The sequence below is a fragment of the Ambystoma mexicanum genome, chromosome 4p, assembly GCF_040938575.1.
Source record: "Ambystoma mexicanum isolate Mex_15411 chromosome 4p, UKY_AmexF1_1, whole genome shotgun sequence".
Taxonomy (NCBI): domain Eukaryota; kingdom Metazoa; phylum Chordata; class Amphibia; order Caudata; family Ambystomatidae; genus Ambystoma; species Ambystoma mexicanum.
In genome coordinates this window covers 59,060,531-59,076,237 of record NC_090927.1, presented here as the reverse complement: position 1 = coordinate 59,076,237, position 15,707 = coordinate 59,060,531, and the positions used below count along the sequence as shown (strand labels likewise).

The 15,707-nt window shown below is 49.3% G+C and overlaps 1 protein-coding gene across 1 annotated transcript in view; it reads left to right on the top strand.

The window, feature by feature from the left end:
- The window catches only part of LOC138452741 (vomeronasal type-2 receptor 26-like), a 367,489-nt gene that overhangs the window by 139,318 nt on the left and 212,464 nt on the right, over window positions 1-15,707 (top strand). Inside the window, exon 4 of the mRNA XM_069605089.1 lies at window positions 13,332-13,363. Within this exon, the coding sequence (XP_069461190.1) occupies window positions 13,332-13,363 (32 nt within the window). The remainder of the gene's footprint in view (window positions 1-13,331; window positions 13,364-15,707) is intronic.

Genomic DNA, 15,707 nt, shown 5'->3' with positions numbered 1-15,707 from the left:
TTTGTAGTTCTGCCTGTCTAATTGACCACTTACAGCGTCTGGGCCCAGCCCTCGTGGGTGCATATACAACAATCTGAGTCTTCCCTGTATTAACTCTGAGTTCACTGTGTTGGATGTAAATTTGGAAGGCTGTCAAAAGATTTTGAAGACTTAGCTGGGTTTTAGAAATTAAGACAAGCTCGTCTGCGAACATCAATGCCTTAATGGAAAGGCTACCCAATTTCGGTGAATCTGAAATTATATTTGGCAAATGCATCTCTGAGATCATATATAACGTAATTGAAGACGGATGATGCCAGCAGGCACCACTGTTTGAGCCCCTGTGCTGTCTGTATGGGTGCAGACAGCACTCCATCTAGCGAGAGACGGACACGGATCGATGTTTCAGAATGTAATGCGTGGATAATTTCATATAATGAGGTTGGACACTGATCTCTTGATAGTTTCTCCAGCAATATTCCACGAGAAATGGAATCAAACGCAGAGTGTAGGTCTACGAAGGCAAAGTATACCGCTTGTTTCATAGCCTGACACTGAGCCTTGATAGTTTCTCCAGCAATATTCCACGAGAAATAGAATCAAACGCAGAGTGTAGGTCTACGAAGGCAAGTATACCGCTTGTTTCATAGCCTGACACTGAGCCTTGATTGCGTTCAGATATATTAAATTGATATGAGTGCCCACACCAGGCACAAAGCCTGTTTGAGATGGATCGCGCAGGTTGTGTGCCTGTATGTATTAAAGTCACGAAGCACCAATTTTGTAAAAGTCTTGCCTGGGGCGTCCAACAAAGCGAACGGCCGATAATTTTGGGGTAGAGTGCGATCTCCCTTTTTAAAAATGGGAATGATCACAGATGTTTTCCAAGAGAACAGGACTATTCGTGTCTTCACTACCTGTTGGAAGATCTGATCCAAGATTAAGGCCCATTCAACAATGTTGGATTTTAATGTAACATTAGTAATGCCATCGGGCCAGCAGCCCTTGATGTGCTGGCACGTCGTATGAGGTCTTCAATGATTATTGGGGAAAAATTCAAGGACCATCCCACTGTTGATGGCAGTGCCACCTGTACTTCATCAGAACGTGCATCAGCATACAAATTGGAGAAGTACTCAATCCATTTGTCTTCATTTACAGCCATGAGTTGTGCATCTGCTTGCAAGTTGCAGGGTTGGTTATTAAGTAGGTCCACATCTGAGCTGAGTTTTTATTCGCCATCACACGTCCCATATGCTCACTGTCATGTTGAAACATGAGATGTTTCCTGGATTTGACCCAATTTTTATATTGGCATTTAGCAGTATTTAGCTCTTTTCGACAGGACATAGCTCCTGCTGCTAAAATAGCCCTTCTTTTTCTCTGATATGCTGCACGTTGTAGTTGTATGTCGTGGTCGAATACATGTTTGTACTTCAAACGATCTTTTGACAGAATAGAGACCGTGTTGATGAAAGGCACCAATAACTCTGTATAGTGTACTGGCATACAAGCCCTCACATTTCTTTCAAGGTTATGTCTATAGGCTGACACCTTCGCATCAGACCATTTTAGACGATTCTTTGAGGAGTTAATGGCTAGTATTTGGTTTGCAGACGACTTTCTATTGTGATCGTAATCTCCTGCAATTAACAATGCTAGGAGCTTATGATCACTATGTGGCAATTTAAGGATCTCCAAGCTCTGAACCTGTTGGAAAAGATGTTTGTCCACATATATGTAATCAATTGTGCTTGTGCTGGAATTTCGAAACCACGTTGTATGTGCAGGAATATCACCATGGACTGCCCCATTCACCATGTGGAACTGTCTTTCCGCCATGAAAGCCGTCCATGTGCGTCCATCTTTTGCATCACGATTTGTATTCCAACAGTCTATGTTCAGGTCACCCATGATGATGGTGTAGGTTATGTTGCTTGCAATATTAATTAGGTGTAGAATGCGGCCCACACCAGCATAAAATGCCTCGTCTAACATCACCGCCGATTGCGGTAAAGATTTGCTAGGGCTATTATTTGTGAGCAATAGGTCATTTTTACCAAAAGGATATAGGCACTTTCAGCTGCCCAATCAGTGATAGTAAGGCCCATTTTGAAGTTTACCGCAACCAGCAGTCCTGATGACGGTCTCCCTCCTGTTGGTAAAGCCGGGAGCCGAATAATATCATATCCATCCCATGCTGGTGTGGTGGTCAACCAGGTTTCTTGTAGGGCAATAATGTGGAATACTTGTGGAAGGTTTTGTATTGAGGCTTGGAGATGGGAATGACCTCTTGAGTTCCAGCTTGCAATTTTCAGAGCTGTTATTGGCGCCAACAGTTGTGGTTACTTGTGCGCCAGAGAGGAAACCAAGCCATCTCTTGTCTCGCTTATATGTACGCTTTGGTAGATGTTTGATTTGGGGGCTGTGCTTTGCAATTGAGGGTTTGCACGCTCGGGGTCCTCCGCTAGCAGAAATCCCACATCAAACAACCTCATTTTTTCCTGCCATACAAGGTTTGCCACCACTCCAGACGGAATCCACAATCTTATTATCGAATTTGTGATGTCTGAGATAAATTCGATTTAGTCACTGTCTTGCGATGACACGTTTTGGAGGGCACTTACATCGCTAAAGATGTTAAGGACACTTCTTCGATTCAGAACGTAGGAAGGAAAGTTACTGTCCCTGCATTTCAGGATGAAGGAGTGTGCGTGCACTCCCAAATCTTTCCTGTACTGGTTTAATTGAGGCAGGCAAAGTGGGAGCTGTAGAGGCATTACGCGAGTGTGGAGTCTGCATAGGTGGGATAAAGTTATTGTGCAAAGAACCTGGACCAGTGATGCCCGCGTAGGTCAGCGGTGGTAAGGATTGAAGTAATCCACTCGCCCCTTGATTTATTGGGCCACAAAAATAACGATTGGGGGGCTGGTAACACTGGCGCCGATGTATGTTCTGTCAAGTAGTCGTCTATCATTTGTCACAACCATAACCTGAGACTGTCCACCACAGGCAACTACGGGCAAATCACCAGGCGGGTGAAAGCTGACAAATTTTTTATTTTTTTTTATTTATTTTTTATTTTAAATTCAAAGTTTATTGATTTTATACAGATTCAACAATCACTTACATACATAATTTGTCAATAAGATATTAGAAAAGGCATGTAAGGTGAATACCGTCTTCATATGGCATGTGCAATAATTCTTGAGAAACGAACAGTATAGCAAACAAGATCTGTAAAACCCAGTCTCACTCCCCCCCTCCCCCCTCCCCCCCTCTAATATCTCCAAGTACGGGATTGAAAAACAACATGAAACAGTGAGACAACACCAGAAAGCATCGAATACAAATCTGTTATCCGACCAGGATACATAACATGGCCCAAGGAACCGTCACAACGAGAGTCATCGTTCATTAACAGTATTGACACAGATCACAACAATATTCTGCACACATTGTCTTTACAAGGCATGTTTGGCTCTGAACTCAGACCAGGCACTTTCGACATCAGTAAGATCTCCGTGTAAGGCGGCAGTCAGGCATTCCATTCTATAGATAGTTTGGGCGACCCCAAGCCACTCGGTTTTACTAGGGAGCTTGGGCCTCTTCCATACCATAGTGAGACAGGCTCGTGCAGCCATCAATAGACCGTGTACCATCCTAGGTGCTTTTACGACTTTGTCTCCCGTTTCGATCAAACCAAACAGGATAAACATTGGCTGCTGCACCCTTCCTTCGTTGTCCAGGTCCCTGATCCAGCTAAGAACCTCCGACCAGTAAGTCTGGACCATTGCACACCCCCACCACATGTGCCAGTAATCAGCCCGCATCCCACAACCCCTCCAACAGTATGGGCTAACCCCCTGATACATCTTGGCGAGCCTGATCGGATCATACTGCCATCTGTACAATAACTTTATAGCATGCAATTTATACTGGCAGGATATAGAGGATTTCGCAGTTCGTCTGCAGATTTGTAGCCACAGTTTTTGCGAGATTTGCCTGCCCATATCTGCTTCCCATCTGCTCTTAAGCGCCAAGGAGGGGGAAATATCGGCCTCGATCAAAGCCGAGTACATAGCACTTATCAGGCCACTGTAGCCCGTACATCGATCAAGGATCGTTTCAAATGGGATAAGATCTCTCTGCAATTGGTCCTTCCAGATTGACCTTGTCATTACCCCTTTGAGTCTCAGATACAGGAAGACTGAAAGCGAGCCTATACCGAGCGCCTCCTGGAGCTCCTGTATGGTTATAAAGGTTCCATTGCGTCATAGTTGGCCCGCCCTTTCCAGCCCTGCTTGATACCATGCTTCATAGCTTCCCGGTTCTGGGATTGCGTCTCGGATACCTGGTGACCAAAGGTGTCCTAAGGGAGATGGCCATGTCGTGACGCCCACCATTTTCCTGCCGGGTTTCCATACTGCCCACAGTGTACCCAAGATAGGGTGGGATCTGATTCTCTCACGCAATTGAGATCTGGGGACCCATAACCATTCGGACACAATAAAAGGACGAAGGTGATAGTTATCCAGCGCTATCCACTGGGGCTCCGAACGTTGCCTAAAGTGCGGGACAAGAACCCTAAGTTGCGTCGCCCTGTAATATGTCTCCATATCCGGGAGGCCTACTCCTGCGTTATCCTTGCGGAGCTGGAGTAAGGATCTCGGAATCCGTGGCCTCTGGCCCTGCCATAAGAAGGTCAAAAACTGTTTCCTCACTTCCATGAAGTATTCCGGGGGCATCTTAACGGGGAGCATCTGAAACAAATATAATATTTTAGGGAGAAAGACCATCTTTATGGCATTTAAACGGCCCATCCAGGAGATAGTGAGCTTAGACCACCGTTGGCTATCTTTCTGTAGGGCGAGTGACAGTGGTGGGAAGTTAGCTCCATATAAGGAGTCAAGATCGCGGGTGACGTTGATGCCCAAGTATCGGAGGGTAGTAAGGCTGACTTGAACTCCTAGCGGGGCAAAGCGAACAATCTCAGAGTCTCTATTTTTATCAATCGGGAGGAGGACTGACTTCCCTGTGTTGATTTTTAGGCCGGCCAGTGCACCGTATTCCTCAATTATGTTAAGCACAGCCAGGATCGAGTCTAAGGGGTCCGTCAGATGAAGCAAGATGTCATCCGCATATAGTCCCAGTTTGTACTCCCTGTCTCCCACCGTGATGCCCTTAACTCTACCGTCACTCCTCAGTTTCTGCGCCAATGGTTCGAGGGACATCACAAACAATATTGCTGACAGTGGGCAACCCTGTCTCGTTCCTCTTTCAAGGGGGAACCAGCGTGAGTATCCTCCATTCACTGCCACCGACGTCGTGGGAGAGGTGTACAATGTTTTAATGGCGCGGCAGAGTTTCGGTCCCAGCCCATTTGACACCAACACTCTTTCTAAAAAGTCCCATGACACCCTGTCAAAAGCCTTCTCGGCATCTAACGACAGAAGAGATGGGTCTCCCTTCATTCCCTGTGCTTCATGCAGTAGGTGAAGCGTTTTCCGCATGGTATCTGCGCCCTGCCTGCCAAGAACAAAGCCAACCTGATCGGAATGTATCAGTCTGGGAAGATATGTTTCGAGCCGAGCTGCAATGATTCTAGCATACACCTTGGCATCGACATTAAGAAGCGAGATGGGTCGATAAGAGCTACAGTATTTGGGGTCTCGACCTTCCTTAGGAATTACAGCCAGGAGGGCCTGAGAGAAGGACGGGGGGGCTTGACCCGTATCAAAGATATGGTTAAACAAGGACGCCAGGAAAGGGGCAAGAAGGGTGGAGAATGCTTTATAGAAACCTGACGTAAATCCGTCATCCCCCGGGGCTTTCCCTATTTTCAGCCTCTTAATGGCACTCTCAACTTCATCCTCAGTGACCGGTGCGTCTAGGGATTCGGCCTCCGTACCTGTGAGTGTGGGAAGACGCGCTCCCTCAAGATATGCGTCTATGCTTCCTATCGGGGGAGGGGGGTCACACATATACAAGTCTTCGTAGAAGTAGGCGAATGCCTCTTGTATGTCCTCCGGCGACGTGACAGTCGTATCTATAAGAGTGCCGTCAGTCCTCTCAATTCGATCGACCCATCTTTCCGCTTTCTGTGCACGAAGGCGGGCTGCTAGCAGAGCATCTGCTTTGTCCCCCTTCTCATAATATTTTTGCTTAAGGTACTGTAAGGTCTGGGCTGTTTTGCCAGCAATAAGTATCCTCAATTCTTCTCTGAGTTGTTTGGCTTCAGTTAGGTACCTAGGTCTATCAGCCGGGGAGGACTGCGCCAGGTTCTGAGCCACGTTAAGCCTTTCCCTGATGCCCCTCTCTATTAAGGCGCGTTCCCTTTTCTTTCGGGCCCCTTCCCTTATAAGGACTCCCCTCCAAGTAGCCTTGGCTGCTTCCCACACAGTTACCTTCCGTACTTCTCCTGTATCATTAGTGGAAAAGAATTGCTCGATTTCGGTTTCAAAGGTTCCCCTAAAGACCGGGTCAGCCCAGAGGGATTCATTACACCTCCATTTGGTGTTCCGGGGTGCCAGCTCATTCCAAGATATATCAATTGCAACCATGTCGTGGTCTGACCATGCGGAGGGATATACAGTGGCAGCCTGTAGCACGCGCAGAAAATCGTTGGAGAGAAAAATATAGTCGATGCGTGTGAGTGTGTCGTGGGGGAGGGAGTGAAAGGTAAAACCTCTGTCCAACGGATGCAAGTATCGCCAGCTATCAACAAGGCCATATAGGTCAAGGGTAGACTTAATGTCAGCCTCAGTTCGAGTATTGGGCGGATCTAATGCGTCGGCCCTGGTCTGTCTGTCAATAGAACTGTCCATCCATGTGTTGAAGTCCCCACCCAGGACCGTGTGCCCCTTAGCCATATTAAAGACCTTTTCAGAGATTTTGTGGAGGAACCGATTCTGCCCCTGATTGGGTGCGTAAAGCGTAGCCAGAGTAATTGTTGTGCCCCCTATATTGCCCACAATCGTGATCGCCCTACCCTCAGTGTCCGTCCATATGTCAAGAACTGTCATCCGAAGGCATTTGCGAACCAGAATCCCCACCCCAGCCTTTTTCAGTATGCCTGAGCTCCAGTAAGCGAGTCCAATCTCCCGTGACGGGATGGCCCTCTCCTCACCCCTCCGATATCTCGTTTCTTGAAGGAACAAGATGTCTATATTCGATCTCCTGAATTCCCTGGCCACCATTGATCGTTTCGTGGGAGAGTTCAAGCCTTTAACGTTAAGTGTGCAGATGCGTAATGTGTCCCTACGGGGTGTAAGTGCCATCATAAGTATGTTCAGAGGTCGTGGGCGACCATTCCATTTGTGTCATGGCACATATCCCGTCAGCCATTGCAATGTATGGGTCAGTGTTATAAGAGTGGATCCCAGAAAATTTTGTGGAGGCCGACGACCAGGTCGTTCGGCGCGTACAATAGACCTCAGTGTGTCCAAGGTGCATCTGCGCATCTGTTGGATCAAGATTAGTGCAAACTGTGTGTTCTTCAATCACCCCCTTCCCCACCCCCCTCCCCATCCCCAACGCATTCGGCGCCCGATTCGCCCAGGTTGACATCACCCAGCCGAACTCGGACCACCAGTGAAGACCGCAAAACAGGCGGTCCTACCATAATAAAGTCACATATATCAGTGAGCCCCCAACTTTCATGTGCACCTAACGCTAACAATAATTCAACAACAATGTCATCAACCCTCCCCCAGAAGCTGACGCAATGTGAGTATTACTCCATATCACATTCCGAGCGTCTGAGGCACACAGAGCTACGGATACCTTGCACGTGGAGAAAGTGACCTCTCACAATTTGGCCCGCAGGCCATCTTTGGAAGTCACGAAGCAGGAGGTTTATTCCTGTGCATGAGTCCATAACCTCCTCGGCAGAATAAGTCGATCAATTCTCACATTGTCAGTGCTCCATGTCCTGGGAAGTGTTCATCTTTCTATATTTCCTAGAGCCTGGGATCTTTCTCCACCGGTGAGTCTTGGTTTTCCATTCGCCACCAGATTTCCCTTGATCCTCATGAGAAGAGGCACCTTCCGGCGGGCCTATCAAATCCGATATGCAGTCACCAATATCTTTCTCCGAGACAAGCCTTAATGTCGAGCCTTCCCATTCGAAGGTGAGGGAGAATGGGTACCCCCATCGGTACCTGACACCCCTGTCCTTCAACATTTTCGTGATCGGAGAGCACTTTTTCCTCATTGCTAGTGTGAGGGATGACAGGTCTTGGTAGAGAGAAATGACAGAGTCCTCCAAGGACAATTGTGGGGCGTTTCTGGCCTTGTCCAAGACTCGTGCTCTGTCGGCATAGTTATGGAATCGGGCCAGAACTGATCTCGGGCCCCCCGGTCTACCTCCAGCCCTATGGATTCGGTCAATTTAAGGTGCATCAATCGAGTCGTCGTTATAGAGGAGCTTCAGGATAGTGTGTAATGAGTGTTTCAGGTCCAGCTCGGTTTCACCCTCGTTCTCAGGAACACCAAAAACTCGGATGTTGTTGCGACGCTCCCTGTTTTCAAGGTCGTCGACCTTAAGACGCAATTCGTCTTCTCTGTTCGATATGTCTGCAATGCGGTGATCCATCTGCGCTTCTAGTACATTCAAAGATGTTTGGTTGTGCTCTATCTGCTCGAGCCTGTCATCCATTTTGTCTATCCTTTGTGTGATCTTATCTATCCTATTGCCAATGTCTGCTCGCATGCCCTTCATTTCAGCAAGCAAATCAGCTACGTCTGCCTTGGTCGCAGCAGCCTCGGACCTTGCTGTTGACATCATAGAAATCGAAAAGGGCCTTGGGGATCTAGCAATTGGTGAGAACGTATACTTCGCCAACTTGGTCCTAGGGTCCATGGGGGGTGGCACCCCGAAGCACCCAGCAGGGTAAAAAGCGTTCTAGCGATCTTCTATCGATGTAACTTAGAGATATTCATATAAGATTGCGCAGCAGAGGAAGTCGAGTATGGACTCTCCAGATGGGGGGACAGCAGTCCAGTGACAGTACACGGGTGCCACTGACCATTCGCTTTCAAGTAGATCGATCCAGGGAGAGAAACAAGTATCTGTCGGCGTATCCAGCAAATACGGTGAGGTATGTGTAGAGGACTTGCGGAGGGCACACGTCCCAACAGACAGGGGCCCAGCTCCCAATCCCACGTCAGCCAGAGGAGATCCGCGGGTGTGCTGCCAGCGCGTGGCGTAGATTTTCGTGAAGAGTCCTCGTAATGTTAGCTGCTTGGTATGCGGGGGTACTCGAGGAGGCACACGCCCCAACCCTTTGGGGGCCCAACCCTCAGTTCCGGTGATCTTCTGGAGTAGAGGTGGATGTGTCACGAAACCGCGTACTGCAGAAGAAATGGCGGCAGAAGATATAGTCCAGGCCGAGGGACCACCATCCACGGTGTTGCCCAAAGTGCAGGGTGTCTGAATATAGCCACGTTCGCTGGGGAGGAAATAACATAGGGCACTCCGGAGCCCCACGTCCCCGCAAGCTGTCCCTTCTTCTCCAGTCAAAATGTGCGGGTCTTCCTCCAACCCTCCTCCCTAGTCATGCAGCCTGAGCGTGTCGCCTCTCAGACAGCAAGTGCCGTTCCCGCGACACCGGAGAGGGCTCCTTTGGAGGATAGGTAAGGGGGAGGATTAGGGCCCGGCGCGCCACCAGGCCGAGGACAGGCCAGCAGAGACCGGCAATGGAGGGGACAGCCGCCCCGTGGTGCAGGGGGGGAGGAGGGATCCACTCACCGTGCCGCGGTGGGGGCGTCGGCGAGCCCCAAGAGGGGGGCTCCTAGTCACACAGGGCAGCAGTGCACAGCAGGTTCCGCGCGGGGCTCCAGAACCGCGCCGGGTCAATCACAGAAGGCGGCTCTCCCCGCGTATGCTCAGGCCTGCACTGGAGGATCTACAGCTCGCACGCCGCGTCGGAGGCTTCAGCGCGCCAAAGTTGATTTTACCACGATGCCTCCTCCGATTTTCTCCGGGTTTTCTCCCAGGAGGGGGGGACACCGTCCCACGCCTCTCGACCGAAAATCAGCTCTGGGGGGGGTCTCAAAGTGGGGGCTCACTGCCACTTTTCGGACCCTGTGTACGGAGCTCACACGGAGAGGCGACTCATCCGTGCGCCCCCTGGTGGCCAACCGCTGACAAATTTTTTAATAGCGCGCTCATTAGGAATCCTCGGGTTTGGGGCTTCTGCCTGTTCAAGTGAGTCTACAAGATGATTCAGCGGCGAGTAAGCAGGAGGGAGGAGGAGCAAGCCTGCTGAACCAACAGCATCGTTGGCATTAAGGCTACCACCAGATAAATCTTTTGATTGAATCATTTTAGGAATCGCACCACTTAGTTGACCACAAGCTGCGCGCTCAGTAGGAATCCTCGGGTTTGGGGCTTCTGCCTGTTCAAGTGAGTCTACAAGATGATTCAGCTGCGAGTAAGCAGGAGGGAGGAGGAGCAAGCCTGCTGAACCACCAGCATCGTTGGCATTAAGGCTACCACCAGATAAATGTTTTGATTGAATCATTTTAGGAATCGCACCACTTAGTTGACCACAAGCTGTTGAAATATGGGTGGTTGGAGGCCGGACTGTACCACCGATTGCTTGGAAGAATGCATTAAGGGTATTTTTAGGGCCTCTGACTCCTGGCATATTCTTCGATTTCTTTGTAATGGCTCGAGGTCCCTTCAACTGTTTGCGTGTAAATTTTGTATTTTTTACTACATGACCAGCGTTGTGATTAGACGAAGGAGGTGGCTCCAAAGCCACGCCTTCTTCAGCAGGCTGGTCCGAATCAAAAGAGCGGTCAATATATGAGGCATCTTTATCTACGTGTATAATCTCATCTGACGAAGATGCACCTACAGAGCGAACAATGTCCACAATGACTGGCAAACGGGGCACCTGCCCCACAGAAACGGACTCAACATGCACGCCAGAGCCAGACACCATTTGACCATCATCGTGCTCTGGAGACACTGACGTGCAGCGTTCCTGATTCACTCTTGGGCACCTCAGATTATGGTCAACAAGAAGCTTATAATTGGCATTGTGCCCACGTGTTAAGTCTTCAAGAAGGACAGCTTGTTTTGCTATTCTCGCATCTAGAGTTTCAAACAATCTGAATAGACTCAGGACAGAAGTATTGATGGCTGTTAAAGCCAATTGCGTCATAGCAGACTTAGTTAGTGCAAGTTCTTGGGGTTCATGTACCAGAGATATTTTCCTGTGTGCCCGAGGTGTAGGCTGCGCAAAAGAAAGCGAGGTGGATCGGGAGAGTGAGAGTGTGGAAGTCAACGCTTCCACTGATTCTTTAAGCGTTTCCATCTCCTCCATGATGGAAATTGGCGACTTGCACTGGCTAGCATATATCGAGATGCCCGTGCTGTCTCCACAATGTATTGGAAAGTGAATTGGTGATAAGACAGGTGATGTGTGATTAACATTTTTGATTCACTGAGTCTAAGATGGTTTGATCAGACATGGTACGTCCATTGCACACATTAGAGATGGAAGAACATTGTTGTACTGCAGTTGTGTAAATGGGCCTAGTTGGTAGCGGAGGTAACAAGCCGACTATATTTAGAGACAACGGAGTGCAGCACGTCAAATGTTTGTCAGAGATGGAAGGTGAACTCACAGCGTTCCACCTTTGGGCTGACTAACGTGCACTAAATGGCGTTAGGTTGACTGCAGTGTATGAAGAGTGAGACACTTTAGGATGTGACGCCAATGGAAATGCATTTGTAATACCAGCTGGCATGTTGGATTTCAAGGTATACATGTTAAAAGTCATGCTCAAACAAACAATGCCGACAGCAAATCACCAATTTCTAACCTTGATTAGACAACCAGAACCAGCAGAATAGATAGCTTTTGCAGTCCAGGAGCGGCCCGCCGCAGCACCGCGGCGAATCGGCAAAGCGGTACGTAACGAGTACTTGCCCGTGTGCACACGTACTGTGCACGTGCGTGCACGTTATATAGGAAGTTGAATGGGAGCCAATCCCCAATAATCCAAGGCGGGACAAATGCAGCTTGTTAATCACTCTAGGTCACTTGCACAATCCGCAGCCAACAGCCCGAGAGAGGGAACCAGGACAAGCAGCAAGGTGAGCAGCAAGGCGGTACTTAACGAGTACTTGCCCGTGTGCGCGCGCGCTATGCTCGTGCGTGTACGTTATATAGGAAGTTGAATGGGAGCCAATCCCCAACAATCCAAGGCGGGACAAATGCAGCTTGTCAATCACTCTAGTTCACTTGCACAATCCGCAGCCAACAGACAGAGAGAGGGAACCAGGACCCAAGGTCAGCAGCAAAGCAGTTCTTAACGAGTACTTGCCCGTGGACCAAGGACCACCATATACAACCTGACTATGCAGGGGCCAGCAGACACATCAAGGGGCCGCCAAGGAGCGCTAGTGCCCGCACAATGTAGAGGACAAGAAAATAGAGTCCAACACCTTCCCGTGCACGCAATCACGTCCAGCAAAGCACGCCATTGCACGCCCACACAAGGAAAACCCTCCAGCTGCATGAGGCACACCACCAGTGCCCCTACAAGAGCCCCTCTGTCCACCTAGTACAACCAGCACCAACATAAACCTCTATCATGGCAGCTGAACCCGCCGCATCACCAGCAAGAACACAAGGCCAGAACAAGGACCCCAGCACATGGTTGGACACGACACAGGGCACATTTATGAAGCCTTTTGAGCTGTTCGGCCCCATAGCTGTGCTTCGCTAGGAACTGTGGGTCCAACAGTTTGAACTGAGCTTGAAGTCAAGGAAAGTCACAGATGATAAAGAGAAAAGGCACAATGTCGTTGAGACTCTTCAACACACTCCCGAACAGGGGCACCGAGGATGACTATGATACGGCGAAAGCAGTATTAACAAGGAAGTTCAAACCCCAACTGAGCCTGGATTTTTAAAGTTTCAAAATGATCCAAGCAAGATAGCGCCCACAAGAAAATATTGATGATTTTTATGGCCGCCTCCGGGAGATGGCCATTGGTTGTGACTTCCCCGATGAAGATTTTGCAGTCAGGCAACAAGTCATACATGACCTCTTCTCTGAAAAACTTTGCAGAACTGTCAGAAACCAATCTCCCTTTGGAAACCATCCTCATCATGGGGCGACACCGCGAGAGGACAGACTAGCTCATGGTGAAATGGTGAGTGTTAGGAAAGATTTCACATTGTAGGTAATTTTCCTTCCATGTGGCAACCCCCACACTTTTTGCTGTTGGTTTACACCCTGATCTAGACTTTGCCAGAGAAGCGCAGCCTTCCGCCGCACTCCTCTGGGCTTTCGCTCCATTCTTACGGGGAAACTGACATGGCCTTAAGACAGTCAGTACCGGGAAACGTTGTTTTCCGTAGTTCTTTTCTCATGTTGCAGCTTTCGCGCAACATGGCACAAGAGGGCACTGTAAGCTAAGTTACTGCACTCTTGGGTCTCTAGTCATTCTTCAGGCCCTAGTAACTCTCGATGGATTTATAACGAACTGTGCAAGTATGTCACGGACGGGACTGGTGGCAGCAATCGTTTCTTTGTGTTTTGAACTCCCTTTTACCCTGTTAACCACGCTTCTCGCGTTTGGCCAAAATGGGTGGCCTGGCTTCCAAAATGGCCATACCACGAGGTTCTTTGTTCTGTCCGCTGACTGTCTTGCCCCTTCATCTTCGCCAGGTCGAGCAAACCCGGGGCTATCCTTATTTGGGCATGTACTATCCCGTGAAACACAGGTGCTTTTGCGGGCTTCTACAGGCCTGTTGTGAGCCTCCAGAATGTGGGCTGGGATGTCTGGTCCCAATACACATCCTGGGTGCCAGAAAGTCTAGTCTGTCTTGAATGCCTGGGACCACTGTGGTCCGTGATAAGTCCACGTATGGTGTGAGTGTTTTGTGAGCAGATTTCCCATTGGGCCCTCTTCGTTTTGGCGCGAAGGGAACCCTGGATAAGAGGAGGCTGGAAACACCACTACCATGTCGATCTCCTGAGTTCTCACGAACAAAGGATAAAGGAGCCAAGTATCCTGCAACTAAGAAGCTGAGTCGAGGAATCGCTGGTGACTCACTGAAGGTTTGGCACCCTGCACTGCTGTCATCCTGTGAAACCCCTCTGCCTCTGATCGAACGAGAAGGCCTGTACTGGCGCTTCAACCCTTTAGAATAGTGGGAACAACTATTCTCGGCCTCTTCACCAACTTCTGTACGTAAGCCTTCGAAAGCATCCCTCGGCCATCCAGCGGACTGACCAGCCTACATCGGAACCTTGCTCTGTTACCGCCGTCTGGCTGATGCTGAAATCCAAGCCCTCGACACTCTCACACGCTTCGTACACTTGGCGTTCCCAGGTCTGAAGTGAGAAGTGTACATTGGGCCTGGAATACAAGCGGCTGCCGAGTTGCCCTGCTGAGGTAACCATCTGTGTGTGTTCACTGCGTTTGGGACACCCTCGACCCTGACTTCTGCTGCCGCGGAATCTACACGGCGCCGAGACGTCACTCTGTTTGCATCTGAACCTGCCAGCAATGAAACTAACTCGGAGAAGCCTGGGTCTGCCTGCATCGGGGACCGGTGAGTAGTCAATACCCTGAACCGGTGTCCCTCCTGCAGAAGCCTGTGGCTTTTCCCCACTGTTGAAAAGCAGCACCCCTTTCTCCGTACTCGCACCCTACTTCTGCCCACCAGTGGAGGCCCCGCTTGAATAGTGGAGGTCTGTTCGCCACCATTTGTTCATCACTCTGACACTCTGAACTGCCTGATTTCCCCGAAGAGACACTCCTTGGCCGTTGGCACCCGCGTGCGCAGGTACATTTGAGCACAAGGCTCGGACTTCCTTCTAGTTAGGTGGTCTCTGATGTCGAACTGAGCCTAACGATTACTTACACTGCCTGTTTTCCTCCCATCTAGGTGGTCTGCATATTTCGTGCTCCTAACTCGTTAGACCTCTCGGTCTTGTATATATATTGTATTGATTGTGATGTGTTGGTTTACTTGAGTTTTCTCGTGATTCTTTACTATGGTCGATGTTACAAAGGCCTTGTAATAAATGTGTCTATATTTTTAATATAACACCTGCCTGGAGTAATTTGTAAGCGTCCTTGTTTTGTGTGCTCATTGCGGGCTTTCAGTCACCCTCACCCCTCTTGAGACCTAGTCTTGACCGCTGCCATTGCTACCCTGATTGGTCTGGCTTGTCCAGAGGTTACCCTGTTCCAAGAAACTAGTCTGGCCTTCTGAACCTCTGCCCCTCCAGGACAGAGTTCAGAAATCCATTTTAACAGTGATTGACACCAGTGCCACCATAAATGTAATGCCAACCACCAAATTTGACATGCTCCACTCCAGACCAACAAATTCGCCTACGGGTGTAAGAAACCCCTACCAGTCACAGGGCACTTCAAGACCAACCTCACCTATGGTGAAAGAAGCTGCAAAACACGTATCTATGTAGTGGACAGTGGGATCAAGACGCTACTCAGCTGCCCAACTGCGGAAACCTGCAGCTAATCCTGTTCACCTTTGCAATCCACTCCAGAGAAATCGATCACATGCTGACCAAATACAAGAAGCTGTTCCAATGTATTGGATGCCTAAAAGGAAGAATGGTGAAACTCCACATCAACCCCACAGTGGGACCAAGAGCCGTCCGACACTGACGGGTTCCATTTCACATTAGAGCGGCGGTGGAGACCGAACTCAACAAGCTGGAAGACC